A 22735-nucleotide genomic window follows, 5' to 3' on the forward strand; every position below is an offset into this window, starting at 1 on the left:
TAGGATTAACTCTGCCGACGCATTAATCGCAGAGCTAGTACAAGCAGATCGGATCAGCCGAAATGCGCCAGCGGCAGCTGGCTTGAGCAGAAACTAGCTTGTATCACGGCTATCGCTCTTACCAGCAATTTGCTGCTGGTCAGCGATTCTCACGAGGGCTTCATACTTGATATTCGGCTCAGTATTCCAGACGCCGACAAATTTTAGCACGCTTTATTTCGGACATCGGTGCTAACGATCCGCCGTGTCGTTCGCGAACGGTATGCGGGAGGAGGGGCCACAACGGCGGTGTTTACCGGTCGAGGAGGTGCTGCCATCGTGCGGTGCTTGACCGTGCTGTTGACGCCTCGTCGGACGACACTCCGATACACCTGAAACCACGTTATATAAATAAGATATTTGTAAATGCAGCTTCGTTCTGCCGATCCCTGCGTCGCTCCGGTTGTTGCACTTAATGGGCAATGGCCACCTAACCGATAAGGGCGGCGAGCTGTGTAATAAAGCAAGCCTTGCCAGTCAACCGACCCGTGACGTCACGGGACTAGGAAATAGTTAGGAAATAGTTCCATGTGACACCGCCAAGCGACAATCTCTCTGCTCGCGAATTTCAAAAAACGCTGTTTTTAAAAATTAATAATAAATCGCTGGCTTTGTTCCAAGGAGTTATACTTTGCGTTAATGTTCAAAAGGATGTGTTCTACACACTGAACCCGTTTATTAGTGGTTTCTTGGGGGCTGTTTCCGTGGGCCTTTAATGATGCACTCAATGTGCGTGCGTGTATATTGCTGTACCGACAAGCCATCGACAATAAACCCGTTCCCACCGGCGTCTCGACTCTAGCAATGGCGACTACCACGAACCTGCCGGCCCTGACTCAAGCAGCAAAACGTAGCCAATGTTACTCAATGACGCAGTAGCGGTCATGAACGCCGCCCAAGAATAAGCACCGTTCATCGGACGTCTGTTGGAATTCTGCGCAACGACCGCCTATCTACCTTGAGCGATTCCAGGCCGTCGCGAGAGTGAATAAGCTGGACGAGCTTATCACTATACCGAGTGACGGCGCATATACCACTTTGCGGAACGTGATGTTCCCGGAAGCTCCCGCTTCTGAAACATTACGCTCCGAAGCGTTCTGTAGTCACAGATCGGTATAACAACTTCCATAAACAAACACAGGGACCCCGGGAGGCAGTTGTTGACTTCATTGTAGAACTGAAGCAGTTGGCGACAAACTGCTCGCTTGGAACGTTTTTGTCTGAGGCATTCAGGGACCAGCTTGTCGTGGGTGTGCGCAGCGAGGCTATTTGGTGCAAGCTTCTGGCCGCTGAAGACGACAAGGGCTTAACGTGGGATAAAGCGTGCGTTATCGCCACGTCTATGGAAGCCGCTGAGAGCCACGCGAGGGAGATGCTACCAGGACTCAGGGTGACATGAGAACCGGAGGAGGAGGTCAAGTGGCAACGTGGTGACAGTGCAGGGATTATGCAGTCGACCAACCACGATCGGCGACGTGGAACGCCGGGCGCAAAGAAAGTGTCCGCTGACGAGGACAGGATACCGTCGTGCTTTCGTTGTGGGGGTCACCACCATCCGCAGGACCGTCGATCGGCACATCAAGGTACGGTGCTACAATTGCTCTCGGATAGGACATTTAGCTAGCATGTGTGCTACAAGGCAAAACAATTTTACTGGGGAGGAGGTGTCTAGTTTGGAATTGCACCAGCTAGGAGAAATAATTCATCCGTATAAAATTGACATGCACGTAAAACGGGAAATTCGTTGCTATGGAAATAGATACAGGCTTAGCGGTATCTATTATTCCTGAAGATTAATTTGTGAAACATTTTGGACATCTGCCATATCAGCGTGTGCCATTTCGATTACGGACATACAACGCTTCACGCTTTTACCGTTTGGTGTCGTGAGCGCCCCTTTCATTTTCCAATCGGTTATGGATCGGATATTGGTTGGCTTGGAGGGTACAGTGTACTGTAATATCTCGATGATGTCCTCATAACAGGAAAGACTTAACACGAGTGACTGAGACGTAGTACTGAACATGTGCTACAGAGATTGCGAACGCATGGTATACGTGCCATCGCCGATAAATGTCAATTTATGAAACACCGCGTCCGCTACCTAGGTCACAAAATCGCTTGCAGCTGGCATTCATCTCACGAAAGAAAAAGAAAAAGTTGAAGCCATATTGAAGGCCCCAACCCCGATTAGCGTCTCCGACAGTGCTTCCTTTCTTTACTTTCCTTTCTTTACGCTATAGGTTCCTTTCTTAAATAGCAGCGATCTTAGAAAATATTGTTCATGGGAGTGGACAAAGGAGTGTGAGAGCAGCTTTCAGAAATGCAAGTTACTTCTAAGCGATGAATCAGTGCTAGCTTTGTGCGATGGAAACAAACCGCTCCACCTGACGTGTGACGCATCGGCCTAAGGCCTCGGAGCGGTGCTCGCACACACTGAGGGTCACGACGGGAGACCGATCGCTTTTGCGTCCCGCACGCTCACAGCGACCGAAAGAAACTATGCACAAATTGAGCGCGAAGCTTTAGGCATATCTTTGGCATTAAAAAGTTTCACAAGTACTTGCTCGATAGGCAGTTCGAAATAGTGACTGATCATCAGCCGCTGACGCAGCTGCTTGATCCGAGGAGACACGGTAGTCTAGCGATTGCAAAAGTGTAGCGATGGAAAAATTTCTTGGCCTCTTATCAGTATTTGATAAAGCAGGCCACGCGGATGGTTTATCAAGGCTTCCGTTGGAAACAACTACTGGCGACGAACAAGAAATAAAATTTTTCTTGCCACTATCGGAAGTTCCTTTCACAGCCGAAGAAGTAGCTGAAGAAACAAGCAGGGATGAGGTTCTGACAAGGTTCTGAGAGCAGTAGTCGACGTGACGTGGCGGGGTTGGCCGCAAGAAACAGAACAGCAATACCGCCCTTATTTTAATCGTCGACATCAGCTGAGGATAGAGCAGGGTTATTTGTTGTGGAACAATCGGGTTGTTATCCCGACAGCCCTCATGCCAAGTGTTCTGTCTTTATGCATGAGAGCCAGGAATGTCAAAAATAAAAATGCTGGCCAGAAGTTGGATTTGATGGCCAAATATTGATACAGATTTGGAGGACATAGTAGGAACATGTGAGTTCTGTCAAAGTGCGTAGAATTCTGCGCAGTCAGTACCGATTCAACCTTGGCCATTATCTGCAAATCCTTGGGAAAGGGTTCATTTAGATTTTGCGCAAGTAGAAGGGAAATCATTGCTGCTGCTGGTAGACGCCGCCTACTCTAAATGGCTCGAAATAAAGGTATACATGGCACATCAGCCTTGACCACGGTGGAGGCGGTAAGGAGCAGTTTTGCGGCGTATGGCCTACCCAATGTTTTGGTGACAGACAACGATCTAGTGAATTTCAACACTTCTTAGAGCAAAATGGTGTAAAGTCAATTTTCACGCCACCATATCGCCCTCAATCCAACGGTGCCGTGTAACCGTGGAAGGACTTGTGCAGACCACAAATAGGGGTATCTTGAAATTGCAGCTCGAAGATGAGAGAGCCGGCCGAAGGGCATTGATAATTTTCTGTTTTCAGCACAACGCCTCATTCATTCACAGAATCAGTGCCCTGCGAATTGTTTCTCGAAAATTCGAACCAGACTGACTATGCTGAAACCATGCAAAATGACAGTGTGAAAAAACAGAAGTGAGAAAAATAAGCTCACGGCAGATGCGAGAAGGGGAAACAGCCGTGAGTTTACCCCAGGCGAAGAGGTATACTGTCCGCACCGTTCGCAACGAAAGGATGAACTGGTGGCTTGGAAAATTTTTTAAGAAGGTGCCAAAAGTGACTTTCCTGGTGCGGGTAGACGTTCTTCGGTTTTGTCGTGCAGATCACATAAGATGTAAAGTGGAATCGTCAAGGATTCCCTGGTCCGAGATTCCGCTGTCTGCGAATGCAGAGCCTCAAAGCGAGACGATACATATATATACGATACATATATATACGATATATATATATAAGTGACGCGATAATCGCACACAGCAATCGCATGCACAGTATGTATGTATGTATGTATGTATGTATGTATGTATGTATGTATGTATGTATGTATGTGTGTGTGTGTGTGTGTGTGTGTGTGTGTGTGCGTGTGTGTGCGTGCGTGTGTGTGTGTGTGTGTGTGTGTGTGTGTGTGTGTGTGTGTGTGTGTGTGTGTGTGTGTGTGTGTGTGTGTGTGTGTGTGTGTGTGTGTGTGTGTGTGTGTGTGTGTGTGTGTGTGTGTGTGTGTGTGTGTGTGTGTGTGTGTGAAGGAAAGAAGCCAACAGTCGGCTTCTGAGCACCCTCTACTTCCACGTAATCGTGTGATTACGTGGAAGTAGAGGGTGCTAGAGGGGCGTTACGTGCATAAAAAGGAGCCCTGGGCTCCTGCCTAGGTTACAACACTATATATGTAACTTTCAAAAGTGGTGCAGAAATGAATGTATTGACATTTCGGCCGCGGGATCGGCCTTCGTCGGAAGAAAGTAGGTTACAGGCAGTGTCCTATATTCATACCCTAGGTCTATCAGTATCAGTGCTGATGACGGTGACCATCTAATAATAAAGCAAAACTAATATAGGCAACACTTATGCAGTCACACATGCGTCATGATGCAGACTACAATTGTTAAAAAAAAAACAAGAAAATAACACGTGGTGGCACGGCATTATCAAGCCCACGCGTGCGCAAAAGTGCATCACCATTCATCGAATTAGTAAGCATACCAAGGCACGTGGCAAACTGCGCACAATGATGTGGTCACGATACGTACAGGTTAAAAAAAAAAAGACACAGAGAACGGAGGACAACAACAGCAGTCATTCCCCGGCTGATCTTTCAAGGTTGCAGAAATCAGAAATACTGTTACTGATGACAACTGATTAATAAATGTAAAATGAATCACCAAGAGTTTGAAAACATAACGGTGGATTTATTTCGACGTTTAGACCGGGGTCCGGTCTTTTTAAGAATGAAGTACAGGAGGTTACACGCATCTTCTTAAAACCGTTCACAGAAAGGGTGAAAAGGGGGAAGGAAACGGGTGAGGCAGAGATGTTACCTGCTGCGGCGACAACAGACAGTATACACACGCACACCAGGGGGGGGGGGGGGGGGGGGAGAGGGGAAACGCCCGGCGTAGCTCGTGGCTGAAGTACAGCGCCCTCAGCTTTCCGTCTAGTTAATATAAGAAACTCTATGCTTTAAATGAACTACCGCCGAAATGTTGCGGGCATTTGTACTTCGACGACCAGCAATTTATTTTGCTGCTATAGCCGCCGCTGAATTGCTCAGTTATTTGGGAGCGTAGGCATTCTTTTCAACACCACACCAGACTCTTTGTTAGTTGCCGACAGCATTTTTACTACCAAGCAACAGTATACACCAAATCTGTACAATAAATTATTCATTCAGCCTGATACTTTACATATTATTTGCGACATTTGTAGACGATTTTAATTCTCCGCACATCACTAGGACTGAGTCCCTTTTTCAAGTGAACCTCAGACAGCCGTTTACCATCTTTGGTCAGCATGGTTGCCAGGCCTGGTGCACGGGCGAAGGCGGATGAGCCGTACAGCATGACGGATTGTTTGTCAAATGCTGTGACCAGTTTGTTCTTGCTCGGCAGTAGCTTGTCGAAGTTGTACATTAAGCCTGTATTTTGAAAACAACAAAATTGAAGGAGAAACAAATGATTTCACATATAATTTGGCGAAAAATGACGTATCTTTTTTTATACGGTCAATTACCCCCACGGACGCTAAATTTATATTCATATCTCTCATGCGCCCCGTGCTTAACCAGGAAGCATTCAATTAAGCAGCGAGAAGCGACAGATTTGAGAGCGTCCAAGAAAAGGATGAACGCTTTATTTATAGTCGACATGATTACGAATTCCCGCAGTTTCAGGTCGCTTATTTTGCATTACTTGAAGACTTTTGCTTGCACTCTTTCCAATGCTCTTTAAAACAACAACAGACAATGTCCTTGGTGCTCTATAATGCGGTCAGCAGCACCTATATTTTATTCCCTGGGTAATTTTAAACATGCAAAAGGCCGCCAAATGTGGTTTCATGTTCTAGGCTCAAGCAAAGTACAGGACGAAAAAAAAAACATTTTTTCGTCTAACAGAACACATCCATCACTCATATCATGCATTGTTTCGCAACCAGCCAGCCTCGTGAACCTTGGGTACTTTTTCTCGTTTGATTTTTTTATAATAGCCTTTGGTAAAATATTTGAGGTCTAGAATTCAGTGCATAAGAGAGGCGGCTTTTCTGCACCATTCATTATATTTAGATTATCAGCTGCTTTTTAAGAGAAGCATACACTTAAAGAGTTTTTTATTTTTTCTGCCAAGCCAGTTGGATGGGAACCAGAGCATTATACAAATGCACAGGTAATATGATCAGCGGCACCACTTCGAAAAGACTGCAGTATCATTTGTTGCACCCTCCGCGAAACAACTTTCAACTGCTGCTACAGAAGGCAGCTGCAGACGGAAACAAGTTAAGTGATCATTAGGTGAAGTTCTCACGACGCACTAATAACGTGAAAGTGTTCTGTGAAATCTGGTACTTCAGAAAAACTGCGGTGCAGATCGCGGAAGCTGTGGCAAGTACCACGTCCACTAGTCGAATGGCTTGAGTAGCTGCAATATTAGTTTCATAAAAACAATGGTCATGCGACTACTCATATTCAAGAAATGATAGCGCTAACAGACACGAACTCAAAGAGAGTGATAAGGCAAAATGTTATGTTAAAATAGCGCTGGAAACACGGACAGATAGAAAGACAAACACACATTGCGCTGATGTCTTTGTCTTTCTATCTGTCCGCGTTTGTAGCGCTGTTTTAAATGTCCGACCAACTCGCCCAACAAGCCATATTGCTTAATAGAAAATGCTATGCACTATCTTCGGGTGCATGATGATTGAGGAGCTCACGGTTCAGTGAGGCACTTACGCTTTTGGCGACCATTTCTTTTATTGCGAAATCAATACTACTCGCAGTTTGAGCCTTCAGCGTGGAATGGCGGTGACCACCATTGACCTTTGACCTTTAGACGACCCCCGTAGACGACCCCAAGCTGGCAGGAGCTGCCAACTTGGGTCCCTGGTTTCACATGGAACGGTTATGTCAGAATCAGCCTGCTAGGACCCTGGCATTCACGTTACCCCTATAGGCCACTAAGGCACGTTGATACGGCTTAGTTAAAGCGGGGCTTTATATGTGGGCTGAGGAAGAAGAAGAGAAGAAGAAGAACGCTCGGTAACCCGCAGCTAATGCTGTCGCCCAATATTTAGTTCAGCAGCGTTGAACCCTTGTAATTTTTTTTTAATGAAGCGCTTGTCCTTATTTCATTTACACGCAAATAATTATGGCTTGTTTTAGAGGATTTAACGCCCCAGATCGACTTAGACACCGTAGTGGAGGGTTCCGAAAATGTATTTATACGTTTTGGTGATATGCTATGTTTAATAGCAATTTTAGTGTGCGATAAGGAGTGGTCGAAATGTGAATTGGTCGAAAAATCATTTCTGCTCGCTTTGTTGAAGTAAGAGGACCGCTTCTGATGCATTTAGTTAAAAAATTCCTCTCGCTGAATGGCGACGTGTTTTAAGCTCCAGTAGATAGGCCCCGGCCGGGGTGGCGCAATGGTTACGGCGCTCGACTACTGTTGCCAGGGGCGCGGGATCGAATCCCGGCCTTGGCGGCCGCTCTTCGATGGAGGCGAAAATCAAGGCGTTCGTGTGCTGTGCGATGTCAGTGCACGTTAAAGCACCCCAGGTGGTCGAAATTTTCGGAGCCCTCCACTACGGTGTCACTCATAGCCTGAGTCGCTTTGGGACGTTAAACCCCACAACCCAGCTCTAGTGGATAGTTATTTAGAACCAACTCTCGAAAAGCCAGAAATGGAAAAAAAAGTGTATTAGTGGCTAGTTGACAAAACAATAGGGCACCCCCGATATGTGCGGGTATACCGTAATTCTTTAAAGGTGCATTTTCATTTTTTACTTCTTTTCTAGTGACATTTATTACCTTTTGTTTTTCAATGTGAAGCATCATCGCGAACGCGCAACGCACGGAGGTCGGGTTATTTGTTCTTAATTTCAGCTAGGATGTCACTAGCTTGCGTTTTTTCTCTAATAATTAACCCACTCTCCTGTCTGCCTCTCTCATAACGCGGCCTATGCCATTTTGGTTTCCGTTGTTTCCTACGCTGTGCACAATTTAATTGCCAGCCCGCTTGGAAGGGGTTAAATACGTGCATAATTGCTCGTGCCAACACGAGGACGCCGGCTGCGCAGTGCGCAGAGCTAACTTCGATCGTGAAGCTGCCGGAACGTGCGCGCGTGCACCTTTTCCCAGAAATAACACCATAACGTCATTACGGCGGAGCGCGCTCGGTTGTCCCGTCCTGCTTCCTACCAGTCGATTTTTGTCTTTCCCCGCCTCCTGTCACCGGGTCTTTAGTGTTTCACTTCATCTTTCATTCTCTTTCACTTCCTTCATCTTTCATTCTCTGTTCTTCCTTCGGCTTTCCCGTTCTTCATTCACAAATAAAATGCATTCCTGTTATTTGACTGGCGTAAATTCTTTGTTAACAGCTGCGGCACCGTTCATACAAGGGCCGTGTGGCTTTAACTACGCAGCTGTATGTCTGGAGAAAACTTAGTCATAACGTCAGATCGTACATAATGCCAATCGTGTATAAATATCATTTCGCGGTTTTCAGAACGTTTTTATAACCCCTTTTTTCTTTCTGAAGTATCAACAAACGCGCTCACACTATGAATCGTCTGCGTACCATCGACATAACATGTCCAGCTAGTTCACAGTACATTTCCGGTGTTTCTTGCACGCGTTTTCGCGAATTATGAAAGCATTTCGTCTGAGAAGACGAATGTCGCCAATTTCTGCGGCATCAATTCACTAGCAAAAACGATATCAGCAGTCAAAAGTAAACTAATGGTTTAAGCCAGTCTCGTATGGGCGATATTATCCCGCTCTGTGTGGGTCCAACCCATTTCACCTCCAGTGTGGACTGTCCCACTTAGTGATAATTTAAGAACTGCCCTCGAGCTGTTGTTGCGCTTTTTTTTATCGTACTCTTACCACATTTTTACTCCACCTTCGCCCAGTTACAAGCGACAGTGACGTTAAATTACGCCATATGACCTCTTCTTGAGCGCCCATCCAGTGCGTCCACTACCGCGTCCGTCCACTCCGTCCTAGCTCTCTTCCCCTGTAAAGCGTGCTTCGCCATTTGCAGCGGAGTGCGCGTAGGGAGCACACTTTCGTTCTCGCGGGGTGAGGATCTCGCGGGCAGCGAGACGGGATAGCGGCCATTGTCGTAAAGAGGATTTTGCAGTTAGCTCGTTTCCGGTAGTGGAATTTGCTGTTGGAGCATTCGGGTAGGCGGTTCGAGCTCCAGGGGGGAGAGCTGGGTCTTGGCCGGCTCGTATCGCGCCGAAATCCACATTACCTTCAACCACTCCGCTATCTGGCCAGGGCACTTAAGAAGAATAATAAAATAAAATAATTCAGCCCACTTTAATCTCGGACTGCATCTCTGTATTCCAATCAACATGGTGGCCTCCTTTTAGTCCATTACTTTTACTAAATTCCATCACCTGCGTAGCCTTTCTAATGTAATGATTGTCGCGTACTGTATGATACTATAAAATGTCTTGTCGTGAAGCTTGATATTTTTTCCCGTTATTTAATATATTGAAAAGTTTTAGATCGCCCTTCCTCCATAAGATAAACTCGGCAATCATGTGAGTACGTTTTTGCTGTCATATATCCCCTCGAATGTAAAGTCTTAATCAGTGTTTAAAGCAATACACTATTATGGCTATGAATACTACATCCTATAGACCCGGTACATTTTTTTTTTCCCGGGCGTATTCGGTCGCTGTGTTGCGAAGCTGTGGATAAATGTGCGTCTGTTCTCAAAGTCCAACATATATCCGACGTCGCTGTCTCATAGGTTTAGCATTATGACTATACGAAGGTGTTTGGTTCGGTTTGTTTTCGTTTATGGGGTTTATGAGGCCGTAGACAGGTGCGGGTGGTACCAAACGAATTGTCATTTCACGATGTACACGTTGGTATGCAAATGAGGACCTAGGAATAAATTCTGTAAAACTCGATGTTAACGCTCGTAATCCTACGCCTGCGGCGGTCGAGCTTTTTTTTTTTTTTTTTTTTTTTTTTTCCCTTCACTTATCGTATCTGCCACTATGCCCACAGCCGAGTGCCGCAAAGCTCATCGGCGCAATGACCGATTTTCTTTTGTTTGCGACTGACAGCTGCTGAGATTTTCTTAGGGGCGACCGACACCCGGACTGCAGCATACAATATACCTATTCTTCCGCATTTTCCGACTCATCGGTGCCAAAGTTGCTTGGGCGGACCGAAGCGTACGCTCTGTTTGGATAATAACACTTAACACCTACACATGTTCAAAAATGTGGGCTTACTATGGGGAAAAGGGACGCGGCGCAGTACTGATAGTTTGCTTTTCAACAACGACTGGTAAGTTGGCCACATTGTTGTGTACCAATTTAAAGTAATCAAATTCCCTACCATGTGCGACGTTCTCTGGGAAGACGTCCACGTACTGGTCTCTGTCGGAGCGCGTGTGCTCGTGGAAGAAACCAACGGCGTGCAGCAGCTCGTGCAGAATGATGCCTCTGTAGTAGCAGCCGGAGCCCAAAGACAGCCTCTGCATGCCGCCCCGGCGGCCGATGAGCGAGGAACAACTGTACGAGAAGAATGCGGCTGATGTTCACATACGTGACTCTCGCATGGGTCTTGGTAATAAAAAAAAAAAAAAAAAAACAACGAAAAAAAAAAACCTTCCTTCCTTATTAGTATTGAGAAAAAAGTTAGCTGGTGGTTTAACATTGGTTAACCCTGGAGGGAAGTGAAAGCTTCACGTACATTTCACGTACGCGAAGTACGTGAAGTGTAGCCGTACGTGCTTGGATTGAACACATTGTGCATTCCCCAAACGTAAAGCCCGTTCTTCATCGGGCACTTTGGCACGCCGCCTTTCCAGGGCCTCATTCCAATGTGCCTTCTTCGCGTTCCGACATGGTGCCGACGCGCTACTGTAGCGGGGTGTTCGTCCACCTCCATCTCGCGCAGTGTTGTAACCTAGGCAGAAGTCTAGGGCTCCTCTACTTCTAGCTAGCACCCTCTACTTCCACGTAATCACACTGACGTCACCTCACGTGACATTGACAGTGGTCACTATGCCCCAATGTCACATGGCAACCATCAGGCTCAACAAAAAAGTTTGACCCCTAAATCTCCCTGAAGGTGAAAAGCGTGCATACCCGACGGCTCGAACTGCCTGGCGTAGTGATGTTTTCGCTTCAAAAAGGTTGGTTAACTGCGCTCCAGTAGATTGGTGGCCTTTGAAACGCATTGAAAGCTGCGGTTATCGCAAATCTTTAAGAGAACAGAGCAGAGGCAGAGTTGCGCACTGGGTGTTGAAGCTTCTGCGTCACATATTGCGTTTCCTCGCATACTGGCCGATAGGGCGTATAGATCGACGCTAGCTACGAATCGGGACCAGTATACAGAATTAATGACGCATCGGCCGACCAAAAGAAGCTCCGAGCGATCGACGTTCAAGTAAGGATGAGCTTAACGCAAAGCATACTGGAGTTACGGTGGCACCAAGGGAGGCTGATCACCAGAGACGGTACACTTATGCACCAGGACAATACCGTTCCGAAAAACACGTGGCGAGATTTGAACGTGTTCTCTTCGTTCTGTGAAAGAACGGCAGTGATCCCTGACGCCCGCTGCACTGCGGAACGTCGCACCTTGTAAGTGGTAACATTTAAAAGGTGCGCAGAAAATTTCGTTTTGCCACTCCACGCAAGACCGTCAACCGTTGCTTTATCCAGCACCTGGCGCACCTTTGGGAGGCCTGGAACTAGCGTGCTGCCGGATGTTTTTCGACGCCTCGGCTCCTAGGAGAAGACCTAGTAGAAAAGCTAATGAAAGCGGCCGCAAACGTTAGGGCGGCATATTCACCGCGCAGCTGAACGAGTGGCGGGAACTTTGGTTTTACGAAGAGGCGCTGGTCGGAGCGTTGATGGCGGAACGAGGTTTTGTGTTTATCTTCGCATCGCCCATCTTTTGCGCGGCTCTTTCAAAAAGAAGGGGAGGTGGAACCTTTGCTCCGCAACGATAGCTACAATTGCTGTTCTTTTCAAATGCTGAGGAGTGGTTATGTAATACAAGACCTATCGAAGAAGCATATCTGCCGCCGTGCTCTTCATTCTTTAGTGTTTGTAGTAAACCTCGAGCTTTGATCTGGCCGCAGTTCACGTACTAATCGCCACCCGAATGTGGAGAGTGCAATTAAAAATAAAAGAAAAAAACATAGCAGTCATATGCAATACGGTATTTACCTCTTATGTAAATAAGGCGAAATTGAAATTTAGAAATAATAAGCAACACATTTACATCATTTATTACGGTTTTCGCACTGCATCATAGACAGTGCCTGCTGTAAAACGTTAAATGAGCAAACTGCAGTTCTTTTTTCACGCCAGCCATGCACTATACAGGATACAAAATGACTTAATTTTGTGCCAATATCACTTCGCATATGTAAATTCATCCTCTTCAAGGCTCGGTACAGCTCCTGAAAATAACTATACGATAGCAATAAGGTTTCTTCCAAACTCTATTGACCATTCGGGGTATAATCTTTATGCACACTCAGACTCAGAAGAACACTTTTTCACGCGACATGACTGACTGCGAAACGGTTGAGGCGAAGTTTAAAAGAAGGAAATATAGCAGACAGATGATGAGTACGCATATAACAATATAAGTGTAACAAAGCTTCTTGGTGTACGCATCTGAACTTTCGTGACGCATGTTGGAAGTGACACCATGCACTGGGAAAAGTTGCTTCAATAATGCTTTCTGGAAGGTACTAACATGAAGTTATAGAAAGGTGGAACAATGCATCCAGAGTAAGAATTTCTTTAAAAGTATGCGGCCCTGGAAGCATTGCTGCGTTCGAACCATCGCCAGTTTTCTGCTGCAAGTCTGATCCCTGATGAATGCTGTAAGGTATCGCTAGGCACCCCCGGATTAGCGGCTATGTACTCAGTACCTCGTGGTAGGTTTGCTTGTAGCATGAATTGGTGCTAGCTGCATGCAGACGAGAAGGCGCCGCGAATCACCGGATAAAGCAGGGAAAGCCATTAGAGTGACGAGTGTCACTGGGCGGCTGACAGGCGATCGAGCCCCAAGAGGGGGAAGTTAAGCTGCTTTGTGCATACCTGCAGTAGGTATGCTTTTCATATGAGCCGACACGACACCGCCGTCGCGGTTGAAACGTCCGTTCATAGACACGCCGCGTCCAGACAGAAAGGTGACATTCGGCGCCGGGGGAAGAGTGATGGGGAACGTTGAACAAAGGGGAAGACGTCCGCGGGAGGACCGATTGACCGGGCGTCTTTCCGTCGCGCCGCCGCTAAGCCGGAGGTCACGGACTTTACAAGTCCTAGGAAGAGCGGGGGCGAGAGACGGCGGCGGTCCGCTAACGACCCTGCTCATTTGCTTTGATGACCTTGACGCTAGAACGCGGCAAGGTGTACAGTGGAATGTGGGCAGCATGTGACATTTTGTGTTTTGTGTTTTTCTTTCTTTCGTTGTGGGGAAAGGGTTTCACTCACACTGCTGAAGTTGCACGTGGCCACGAACCAATCATGTTGAAGTTCGTGGAGATTGGACGCAACTGAAATGTGGGCTGGACACGGAGGGCTTAAAACCAAGCCCGAGAGACCAGTCGGATGTTCTGAGCTATGGCTTGATGTGTACATCTTCGGCTAGGCCGAGCTAGCCAGATCCATGTATATTTTGCCTAACCTTGCTGTAAATATTGTAAAGTTTTGTATATAAACTTCAGTTAACCTCTTTGTAACTCTGAAGTGTCGTTATCCATATTTCGACGTCTCTGATCACCGTCTTGGACGGGGCGCACCTGTGGTGCAATTTGCCACGTCTTCAAGTCACCGAAAAGAACCTAATTTCGAGAAGAACAACGAAAATTCACTAATGCATTGCACAGGGCTGCCTACCCACGTGCGAAATGAATAGTAGTGGTGCAATCATTGAAACTGTTCTACAGAAATGCCGCGAGTATTTATTCCGATAACAAATTTCGCCAGTTAGCTCCAAAGTGTTCGTTAGCGCACAAAGACGCACTATTTCATCAGTAGTGTCGGCAACTGTTCACATTGTAGGTGACTACGACTGCTTTCAACTCAACTCATCGCAATTGCAAACTCAAATAAAAGAAAATAGCACTTCCATTTATCTTCCATGGCCCTTAGCGGCCGCTTTTTAGCGCAAATATCTATTTCGTCTCGTTATCCAGCTCTATGGCGCCCTATGCTCAGTTTTCGAGCTTTCCCTTCCACTGGTTAATCGAACACCACGTCGTACACTCTACAAGAAAAAAAAAAAAAGAAAGAAAACGTCCTTCTCCTAATATTAGTCGGAACTGAATCGAATCTCCTTTAATACATGTTCCAGAACGCTATGTTGATTCTTCTTAAGAGGAATACAGTAGTCTCGCTCAAACATTTATCCTGCTGTACCTAATCTTAATACACCTTCAAAACATTAAGGGAAATTTTAGCTTATTCAAGCTGCCCGTTCATCTTTCGAGTTTTGAAGCGAAAGCTTCACTATACGCCACCTCTGGTAAGGACAGTGTGGGCTTCTATTTGACTTTGATTTCACCTTCAAAGAGCGGGAGGACAAATATTGGGCCAATCTGACCTTCGAAATCCCTCTCCCATTCTTCTCTCCTGCTATCCCCCGTCAGCTGCGCTTCGCGCCCGTTTGACGTCTATGAAGATGAGAGTACCACCTGAGTGGCGTGATACGGCTCAAAGACGACGAACTCGAAAACAGCTCGCCGCCCAAAGCTTGGCCGCGAGCAGCCTCGGCATTTGATGGCGGAAGCCGCTCCATTTGTTAAGTAGAGGCAACTATAACTGAACTAAAACGTGCAAGGCGCTCCTGTCGAGAAGTGAGCGATGCGGCTGGCATTGAAAAAAAAAAAAAAAAAAATCGACATTGACCCTACCATTATACACCCCTTAATCTCACCGTCTTTCAATCTGCGAGTTCGTATTCATACTCGTACGCCGCGATGACCCGACGAACGGCATCCGACTGCCAAGGACAGAAATAACTTTCAGAAATAATGGCAGGAAAACGCGAAGTAATGTTCGCTTTCACGGGATACTTAATGACATCGTGGTAGTAAAAGCGCGCATCACTTTTTTCTATGGCACTACGCGCAATGAAGAGTTGTTCTCACTCTGATCCACTGTAGATTAGGACGTAGTCTGTGTCGTTCTTCGTGCGGTTCACAAAGCGCAGGCAGCTGACGGCTTCAATCGATGCCATCGCACTACGGATCACGTGTGCTCTTGCATCTGCCGAAGAGAAGATTTAAAATGCAATAATGACACGTTGATTCAATTGAGAATGGAAACGTTCGTGAAGGTCGATCTATATAACGACTTGGTAGCTTGTAAAGGCTGAAGTCAAGCTTAAGAAAAACCTAGTATGAGAACACTGACTGCAATTAATAGCAGCTGACAAGCATGGGACATGATAACCAATACAACAGAAGTGTGCGATAAGCACAGGGCAAAATACGCGCACAGACACACAAATGCACATGGGGCTGGCAATCTGACAAAAAAAAAACCTTTTCATGTTTTCTTTAGGCTTTTTAATTTTCGTTTGTGTGTGTGTGTGTGTGTGTGTGTGTGTGTGTGTGTGTGTGTGTGTGTGTGTGTGTGTGTGTGTGTGTGTGTGTGTGTGTGTGTGTGTGTGTGTGTGTGTGTGTGTGTGTGTGTGTGTGTGTGTGTGTGTGTGTGTGTGTGTGTGTGTGTGTGTGTGTGCATACGCACGCTCCCTCACACTCGTCCGTCATTCCGTGCTGTAATGACTCGCAGCATTCGTTTTGAAAAGCATATATACGTTTTCGGAGTGGGACAACAGTGTATACAACTGCGTGAGATTTTGTAGCTAATACGACAGATTGTAAATTGTTCACTCACCTAAACTTTTGTGGATAGTGTACGGAATGACACCTTTAGGCCACAGCTTTGCCGTTTCGGGGACCACAGCCCTCTGCACAAATGCGCAAATAGGTGAAAACCTTTGTAAAAGACGTCACGACAATATAACTTGCAAAGCGAGTAGCATGAGTGATCGTAGTTGCCACAACAAAACGTGTTCCTTATTCAGAACGTGATACAGCTGTATACAGCCGCTAATTAGAAAACAACGAAGAGGGCAATGACAATGGACTGTCATCCATCTAATCATATGCCGTCGTCATCTCTCTCTTGGTGATATTATTTAACATTCCTCCACCTAACCATATTCTACGAGTTGAATTTAGCGTACAGATGGATAATGAGTGGATGCTTAGTGGGACGTTCAAGCTTGGACCTTTCCATTCCGCAATTTTCATCTATATTTTTGTTTGAGTTGTTTTTTCCGGGGGATAGAAATAAACAGTATCTGTCGCAGCTATCGGTGGACAACCTAACGGCATGCAGTTGCAGGTACTAAAGCCGTTGGTTCGAATCCCTGTCATAAAATAGCCTCCCACCTGATTACCAGACGAATGCTAAGTGGAAAGCGAAATGGTGTGACGTCATCCTGAACGCTGCACACAGAATGATTGCGTCACAATTTTGATACGAAATCACGTGCGTATATTGTTCTCCGACACGTTTTTTATGCGATTTCTCAGGTAAGGCGGTTATGGCCACTGCTTTTCGGCCGAAAAAGCCCAATACGATAAAGCGTAAAATTCAAGATCAGAAATCAGGAGCGGCGAACGGCTCTGTGCAAGGTATTGAGGTGTGGAATTTTGTGCTCGTAACCGCTGGTAAGTGCAATTATAGAGATGCTTCCAAGCTAAAGTGCCGTCCACTTGAGATATTTTCTCTTGACCATGTTTATTTCTATCACAGAGGTAAGCATAATCCAGCTTCAAGTACGTCGATTTTTTGCGTGATTTCAGTCGATGTTCGGTTGCCTGGAAAAATGGATTGTTATATTCTTGTTACCTTTTCTAGACTGTAGAAAGTCACTCTTCACTGAACGTATGCTCTCTTTCATTATAACGCGAGTGTCTATCTGTTCCAAGCCCTACTTTCGTATATCTTCAGTGTCCGTTTAAGATGAATCTCTAGCCCTCTACGGCGTGTCGTGCAGTCCATGGAGTCATTCCAGCGCGAATACACAGGTAACCATTACTCTAATCACGTAAAAAAAAAAAAGTAAATAATGTCCCAGAAGTTAATTTTCTTGGGTACACATGTGGCTGATTATTTTTTACTGCCGCTCCTCGCACTTAATTATTAAAGTTCGATCACGCGCTAGTTTCACAGCTGTTTAGTGGCAACAATACAATCACTGCGAGTCATACTCAGCTTCTGAGAAAAAAAAAAAAAAAACACGGCTGTGTGCAAATACTTCGTTTATAAACAGGCTAAAATATCGGCTTTCAATTAATAAATTTGCAAAAGAATCTATACGTACGATAAAAACAATGAGTAGAGCATACATCATTACGAAATAACGGAGGCTAGCCTAAAGTTTACGGTCATCATGAAGGTGTGTGATTTTTTTTTTTTTTTTTTTTTTTTTTTTTTGTCGTTGAAATTGTTGCTTTCCGCTTTGCTCTGCTCTCACTGGCACAAGGCTTTGAGTGAACAGCCCTAACCGTTATGAGACGTCAAAGGCCCCAGTTGTTTAGTGGCGCTTATCACGTTTTCTCACTTTGCTTTATATTACGTATTTTTTCCATAAGCGTGTTTGTCGCAGACGCGTCTGCAGGTGCATCGCGGTATTTCTTCAATCTATGCATTGGTGTCTTAGTTAAAAGAGAGGCGGCTTACGTCTTCCGAGATCCCCTCGGGCAGCACGATGTCACCTTCGAAAAGCCCCTGCGCTTCTAAGATGCGGCGGCCTGCGTCAGATTTAAGCGAAAAATAACCGTCAATCACATAACTTTCTCTGTTTCTATACCGTTCCAAGATGTGCGATTCAGCAGTGCGCGCCTTTACACGGCCCTGCTGGCTACTTTCTTTTGCTTCAGCATGAAATAATCTACGATTCTTCACTGGCACGCCCGGAACTCTCAGTATATTATACGGCAGGGTCCCACCTCACCTTCGTGCGGCTGATGAGTGGAAAGAGCTGCTGTAACCTGGCACACCGCTAACGTCGTTGCAAAGAGGACGTGAACCCACGATGGCAACTGGAAATGCATGCTGCGAATCTTCTGTTCCGCTCGCTGAATAACAAAACGTTCTCTTCGTGACTGGCCGCTTCCGAGCTGAGAATTTATATAGGGCAGCCAAGTTTATTCGAGACGCACCACAATAATTTCTTTTTTTTTCGTGAATTCGCGAGTGCGATAACTGGCACTACAATCAAGTCTAATGTCGTTTACCCCGCATGTTCTAATGTACAATGTCAGGAAGCCATAATCGATTATCAACAATGGCTTAAAGCACAATGCATTGACGCCTTGAGCAGTTCTACCCCATGGCGCTATCTACGCGGTCAACGGTCTGGGTACTGATAACGAAAGAAACGGAGGTGCGGAAACATATTGCCCTATTTCCCCGAAACAGGCTTTTTCCTGCAGGTTCTTCAACTCGATAGCATTAATCACACTGATAAGAGCTACTGCATGCTGGCCGCAACCTAGTGGTATCGAGTCTGATTGGGTGGTATTCCATGGCATTCGGACCGAGAAGTATAGCTCCTTTCATTCTTGCTTGGCTGAAAAAGGAAATGGATTGAAATGGTTTTGGTATATGAGGTTTAACGTCTAAAAGCGACTCTGGCTATGAGAGACACTGTATAGTGAAGGCCTCCTGAAATTTCATCGCACAACACATGGGTGTCTTACTTTTCACCTAAACCGCAGCCACCGCGCGCTGTCTGGATTCGATCCCGCGTCCCTGGTTTCAGTAGTCGAGTACCCTAGTATTCTAGTGCACTGTAACCCTAGCCACTAAGCCACCACAGCAGGGATATGGCTTGAACTGTAGAGGAGGTCATACTTCTGCAGTGCAGCTGGTATCGGATGTGGGCGGCAAAATATACGAGAAAATGCGAAAACGAAAAACTCTCTTCCAACGAGATAAATACTATACCTCAACCACCCTCTCGTCTCCGCCTGTTGTATAGGCACCGTTTCCGAGGAATAATTCAAATAAACATTCCGCGATGGAAGCTGAAGCAGAACTCGCGTCCGTTACGACTATACCTGACGCGGTTGTTGGACCCAGCGCTAGGGACGTACGCCCTTTCAAAAGTCCCATATCATCCGCTGTCTGGCTCCCAACTCCGGGAAAGCTGTGGTTCCTGGAATGCGAGCGCCTGTGAGGTCACGCCAGCGGCTCGGGGCGGAACGATTCAGCCCCAGAGTTTGCATTTCACCAAAGCCGCTGATTCGTCCGTCTGGGGCCCGGGACTGTTTGGAGACGGCGGCGCGGAAGAGGGTTGCTATATGGGCGTACTGTGCAATAGTCGGAGAGGCAGTCAATCGATATATGTAGATTTAGAGAGTGGTGGTGATGTGCTCGCTAACCGCCTGTGTGTACGGTGTGTCAGCCAGGAAACGTCTACTCGTCGCAAGGTGTCCCGCCCAGCGAGGAATCACTCAGGCGAGCCCACATCGACAGTCTGGCGCTCACCTCTTATCGGACCCCAGTGCCGGTCTTCACTGCGGCCGCACAGGGCGCCATCGAGAAGGGGGCGCCGATCAGGCCTGTGGATGTCGTACCATCATCATCATCATCAGCCTGACTATACCCACTGCAGGGCGAAGGCCTCTCCCATATTTCTCCACTTAACCCGGTTCTGTGCTAGCTGCATCCACTTGACCCCCGCGAACTTCTTAGCCTCATCCACCCACCTAACTTTCTGCCGCCCCCTGCCCTCTCATGACAAGCGTCGTATCACCACCGTTCTATATATATCTCCCAATCCTGCACTTCTCCATCTGCGATCCTACACGCCTATATAGGGGTAAATGGGCATTGCATTTCCAGAGGCGTCCAGCACGTGGCAAACTTGCACTACGCACCGAACGCCGTTAATACGCCACACTTTTTGCATCTTGCAGGCTTTATATTGGGTATGTAAATGTTATGGTTATAAACATGTTAGGCTGGTGGTTTTCAACAGGAACGGTAAACCTTGCATATTGCAAGTTTCTATTTCGATATTGACTCTCGTAAACTTTCTTTAATGCTCCGTTTATAGTTATAGTTCATAACTCACAGCAATTACCTTTATAGCTGGTTTCATCACCGCATGACTAAAGTCATTTTTCGCTCTGTTAAAAACGAATCCCACAATTTCTCCCCGGAAGGCACCTAATATTTCTTTATTCACTGCATCGTGTTCATTTCAAAGTAAAGATGCACAGACTGATCAGTTTACCAAATGATTGATGTTGATACTTCTTTATATATGCTCCCAATACATTCATTCGGGAATGTGTAACACGCGGGCACTTGTCCTCGGGCACAATTTGCAATACGATGCGCGATCTAATACTGCTTATTTTTTTTTTTGTCATGTCTACTTGTGCAACAGCTTTGTAATAATGCAGTGGCAACAACAGACTCCGATACATAAGCGGAGGGCTATCTTAGTCTTCATAGGTCCCTTCGTTACTATAAGGCCTACATGTTTTTACTTCTCTTTAAGTTGCTTACCATGTGACCACAGGGTTTCTTGATAAGTACCTGAGTCGAGGCCCGTCCTGTCATCACTCTGACAAGTGTTTTTCCTTTTTTATTCTTAAATCGCCTATTCACTATTCGCACTTAGCTCCTGCGCGCAACGTCTTGAAGAAAAAAATTGCCAATGAATACGTTACCTCCTAACGCGAAATTTGAACGCAGCTCAACAGCCGTTTCAGATTGAGGCAAAGAATTCGAGCAAGACATGTACGTACAATTACAGACTTTTTATTTTTCACACATATTCCATGCCAACTAGTTCCTCTTCCGCGAGTGACAGATACTGGGCCTTTCCTTTCCTGCAAAACCACTTACCTGGCTCTGAGTTTCGATGGAGGCGAAAAGAGGCGTCCGTGTGTTGTGCGATGCCAGTATTGTTGTTGTGGCTGTAGGAAGAAGGAAAAGAAAATTCACTAGCCCGCTACTGGCTCTGTAGTTGAGCCACCTCCACTGCCTTGTGCGGAGAGAGGAGAAAATAAAGAAATGAAAAAGAAGAGAGACAGACGCGCGCCGCAACCACAGCCGTCGTCCACCACCGAAACGGTGGCGGGTGCAATGACGGCCTGCAACAGATACAATTCGGTGACTGCGCTAGCCCCCGCCGCAAGCGGCGTTGACCTACCTTCCCAGCCCCATAGGGCTAGGAACTGCCACCCTTCTCCACCTCTAAAGATCCCCAGGTGGTCAAAATTACTACGAAGACCTCCACTACAGCACCTCCTTTCACTCTTTCCACTCTCACTCCCACCTTCCTCCCTGCCTTGACGGCGTGGGTAAGGTGTCCACTGAACAGGTGTGACAGACATTGCGCCTTTCCTTTTCTGTGAACCAATTATTATTGTTATTGGCTCTAGCTAATTACCTAATTAAACCACATCAACCATATTTTGTCACTTGCACACCTTTCCTTGGCATTCCTTCGTATACAAATTTCTTTTTGGCTGCGGAGATGGTATCGAAGGACAGCAGCGATGGCGACAGCAACGCCGCGAAATGCAGGAACGGGCGCCGTAGAGCTGCTCTCTAAAATTGGAGAGCACTGTGCAATCTGCACTGCAGATGTGAAAGCCTAAGTGTTGCTGGTGCGCAAGGTGCATCAGGTTCGCTCTTATTATGATTATCAACTAAATGCACCGTCGTTATCATTGCTGATGCCATCATTGTAATTATCACTAATTGTAGTGTCATTGTCATCGCTACTGTCATCCTCTCGGTAGACGAGGAGAATTATATTGTGCGTTTCACGATTCCGGGCGTAACGCAGTTGGCTAAAGCGCTCTGCTGGAGATCCAAGGGATGGAGTTTCGATTCCCGGTGGCGACAGGATTATGGAGACAAGATTTATTTATTTATAGAGCTAGTTACGAGGGACAACGGCAATGCTGCGAAACGCAGGAACGGGCGCCAAAGAGCTGCACCCTAAAATGAAACCATATGTCCCCAAGCAAAAAAAAGTGTGTGGCAAAAGATAGGGCCGACCTTTCTCGCCGACCAAAAAGTGGCCGGCCGACCTTCGGCACCCGAATGAGGGCCGGCGTCGGGGATTGACACTGACCTAACGTTGGCCGATTTTAGGCAATCGACTACGGCCCAACCTTTTGGCCCGACGTGACCGACCACCTGCCGCACGTGGGCCTGCCGTCTGCCAGCGTTACTGAATGGTCGGCCGCTCGTCTGCCCTAGCATTTTGCTGACGAAAGACCATACGTCGGCCGGTTGCTTCCCGACGCCGGTTAGTGGCCGGCATCGGCCCTCGTGCAGGTATCATTCCATGCATTTAATATATCGTGGGCCATGCATATATAACGGGGTAGCACATACA

General features: G+C 46.6%; 1 protein-coding gene across 1 annotated transcript; it reads right to left on the bottom strand.

The window, feature by feature from the left end:
* Positions 1–5394: 5394 nt before the first annotated feature.
* On the bottom strand, positions 5395–18471 carry LOC146179158 (astacin-like metalloprotease toxin 5). The gene is made up of 6 exons (XM_084578838.1): positions 18320–18471; positions 18046–18116; positions 16189–16261; positions 15438–15555; positions 10655–10830; positions 5395–5713 (listed from the first exon to the last, which is right to left on the bottom strand). Exons 1-6 carry the CDS (start codon positions 18417–18419, stop codon positions 5487–5489), a joined length of 765 nt encoding a protein of 254 aa, XP_084434964.1. The 5' UTR covers positions 18420–18471; the 3' UTR covers positions 5395–5486.
* Positions 18472–22735: the final 4264 nt, after the last annotated feature.

Source organism: Amblyomma maculatum, chromosome 9 (assembly GCF_055883805.1).
Source record: "Amblyomma maculatum isolate TAMU_Amacu chromosome 9, ASM5588380v1, whole genome shotgun sequence".
NCBI classification, from domain to species: domain Eukaryota; kingdom Metazoa; phylum Arthropoda; class Arachnida; order Ixodida; family Ixodidae; genus Amblyomma; species Amblyomma maculatum.

Excerpts from the sequence above, each read along its gene's own strand:
- LOC146179158 (XM_084578838.1), bottom strand. The coding sequence starts at position 18,419 with ATGCATTTCCAGTTGCCATCGTGGGTTCACGTCCTCTTTGCAACGACG. Across the intron at positions 15,556-16,188 it reads CACTATCCACAAAAGTTTAG|ATGCAAGAGCACACGTGATC; the intron begins GTGAGTGAACAA and ends TCTCTTCGGCAG. Across the intron at positions 5,714-10,654 it reads CCCAGAGAACGTCGCACATG|GCTTAATGTACAACTTCGAC; the intron begins GTAGGGAATTTG and ends TTCAAAATACAG.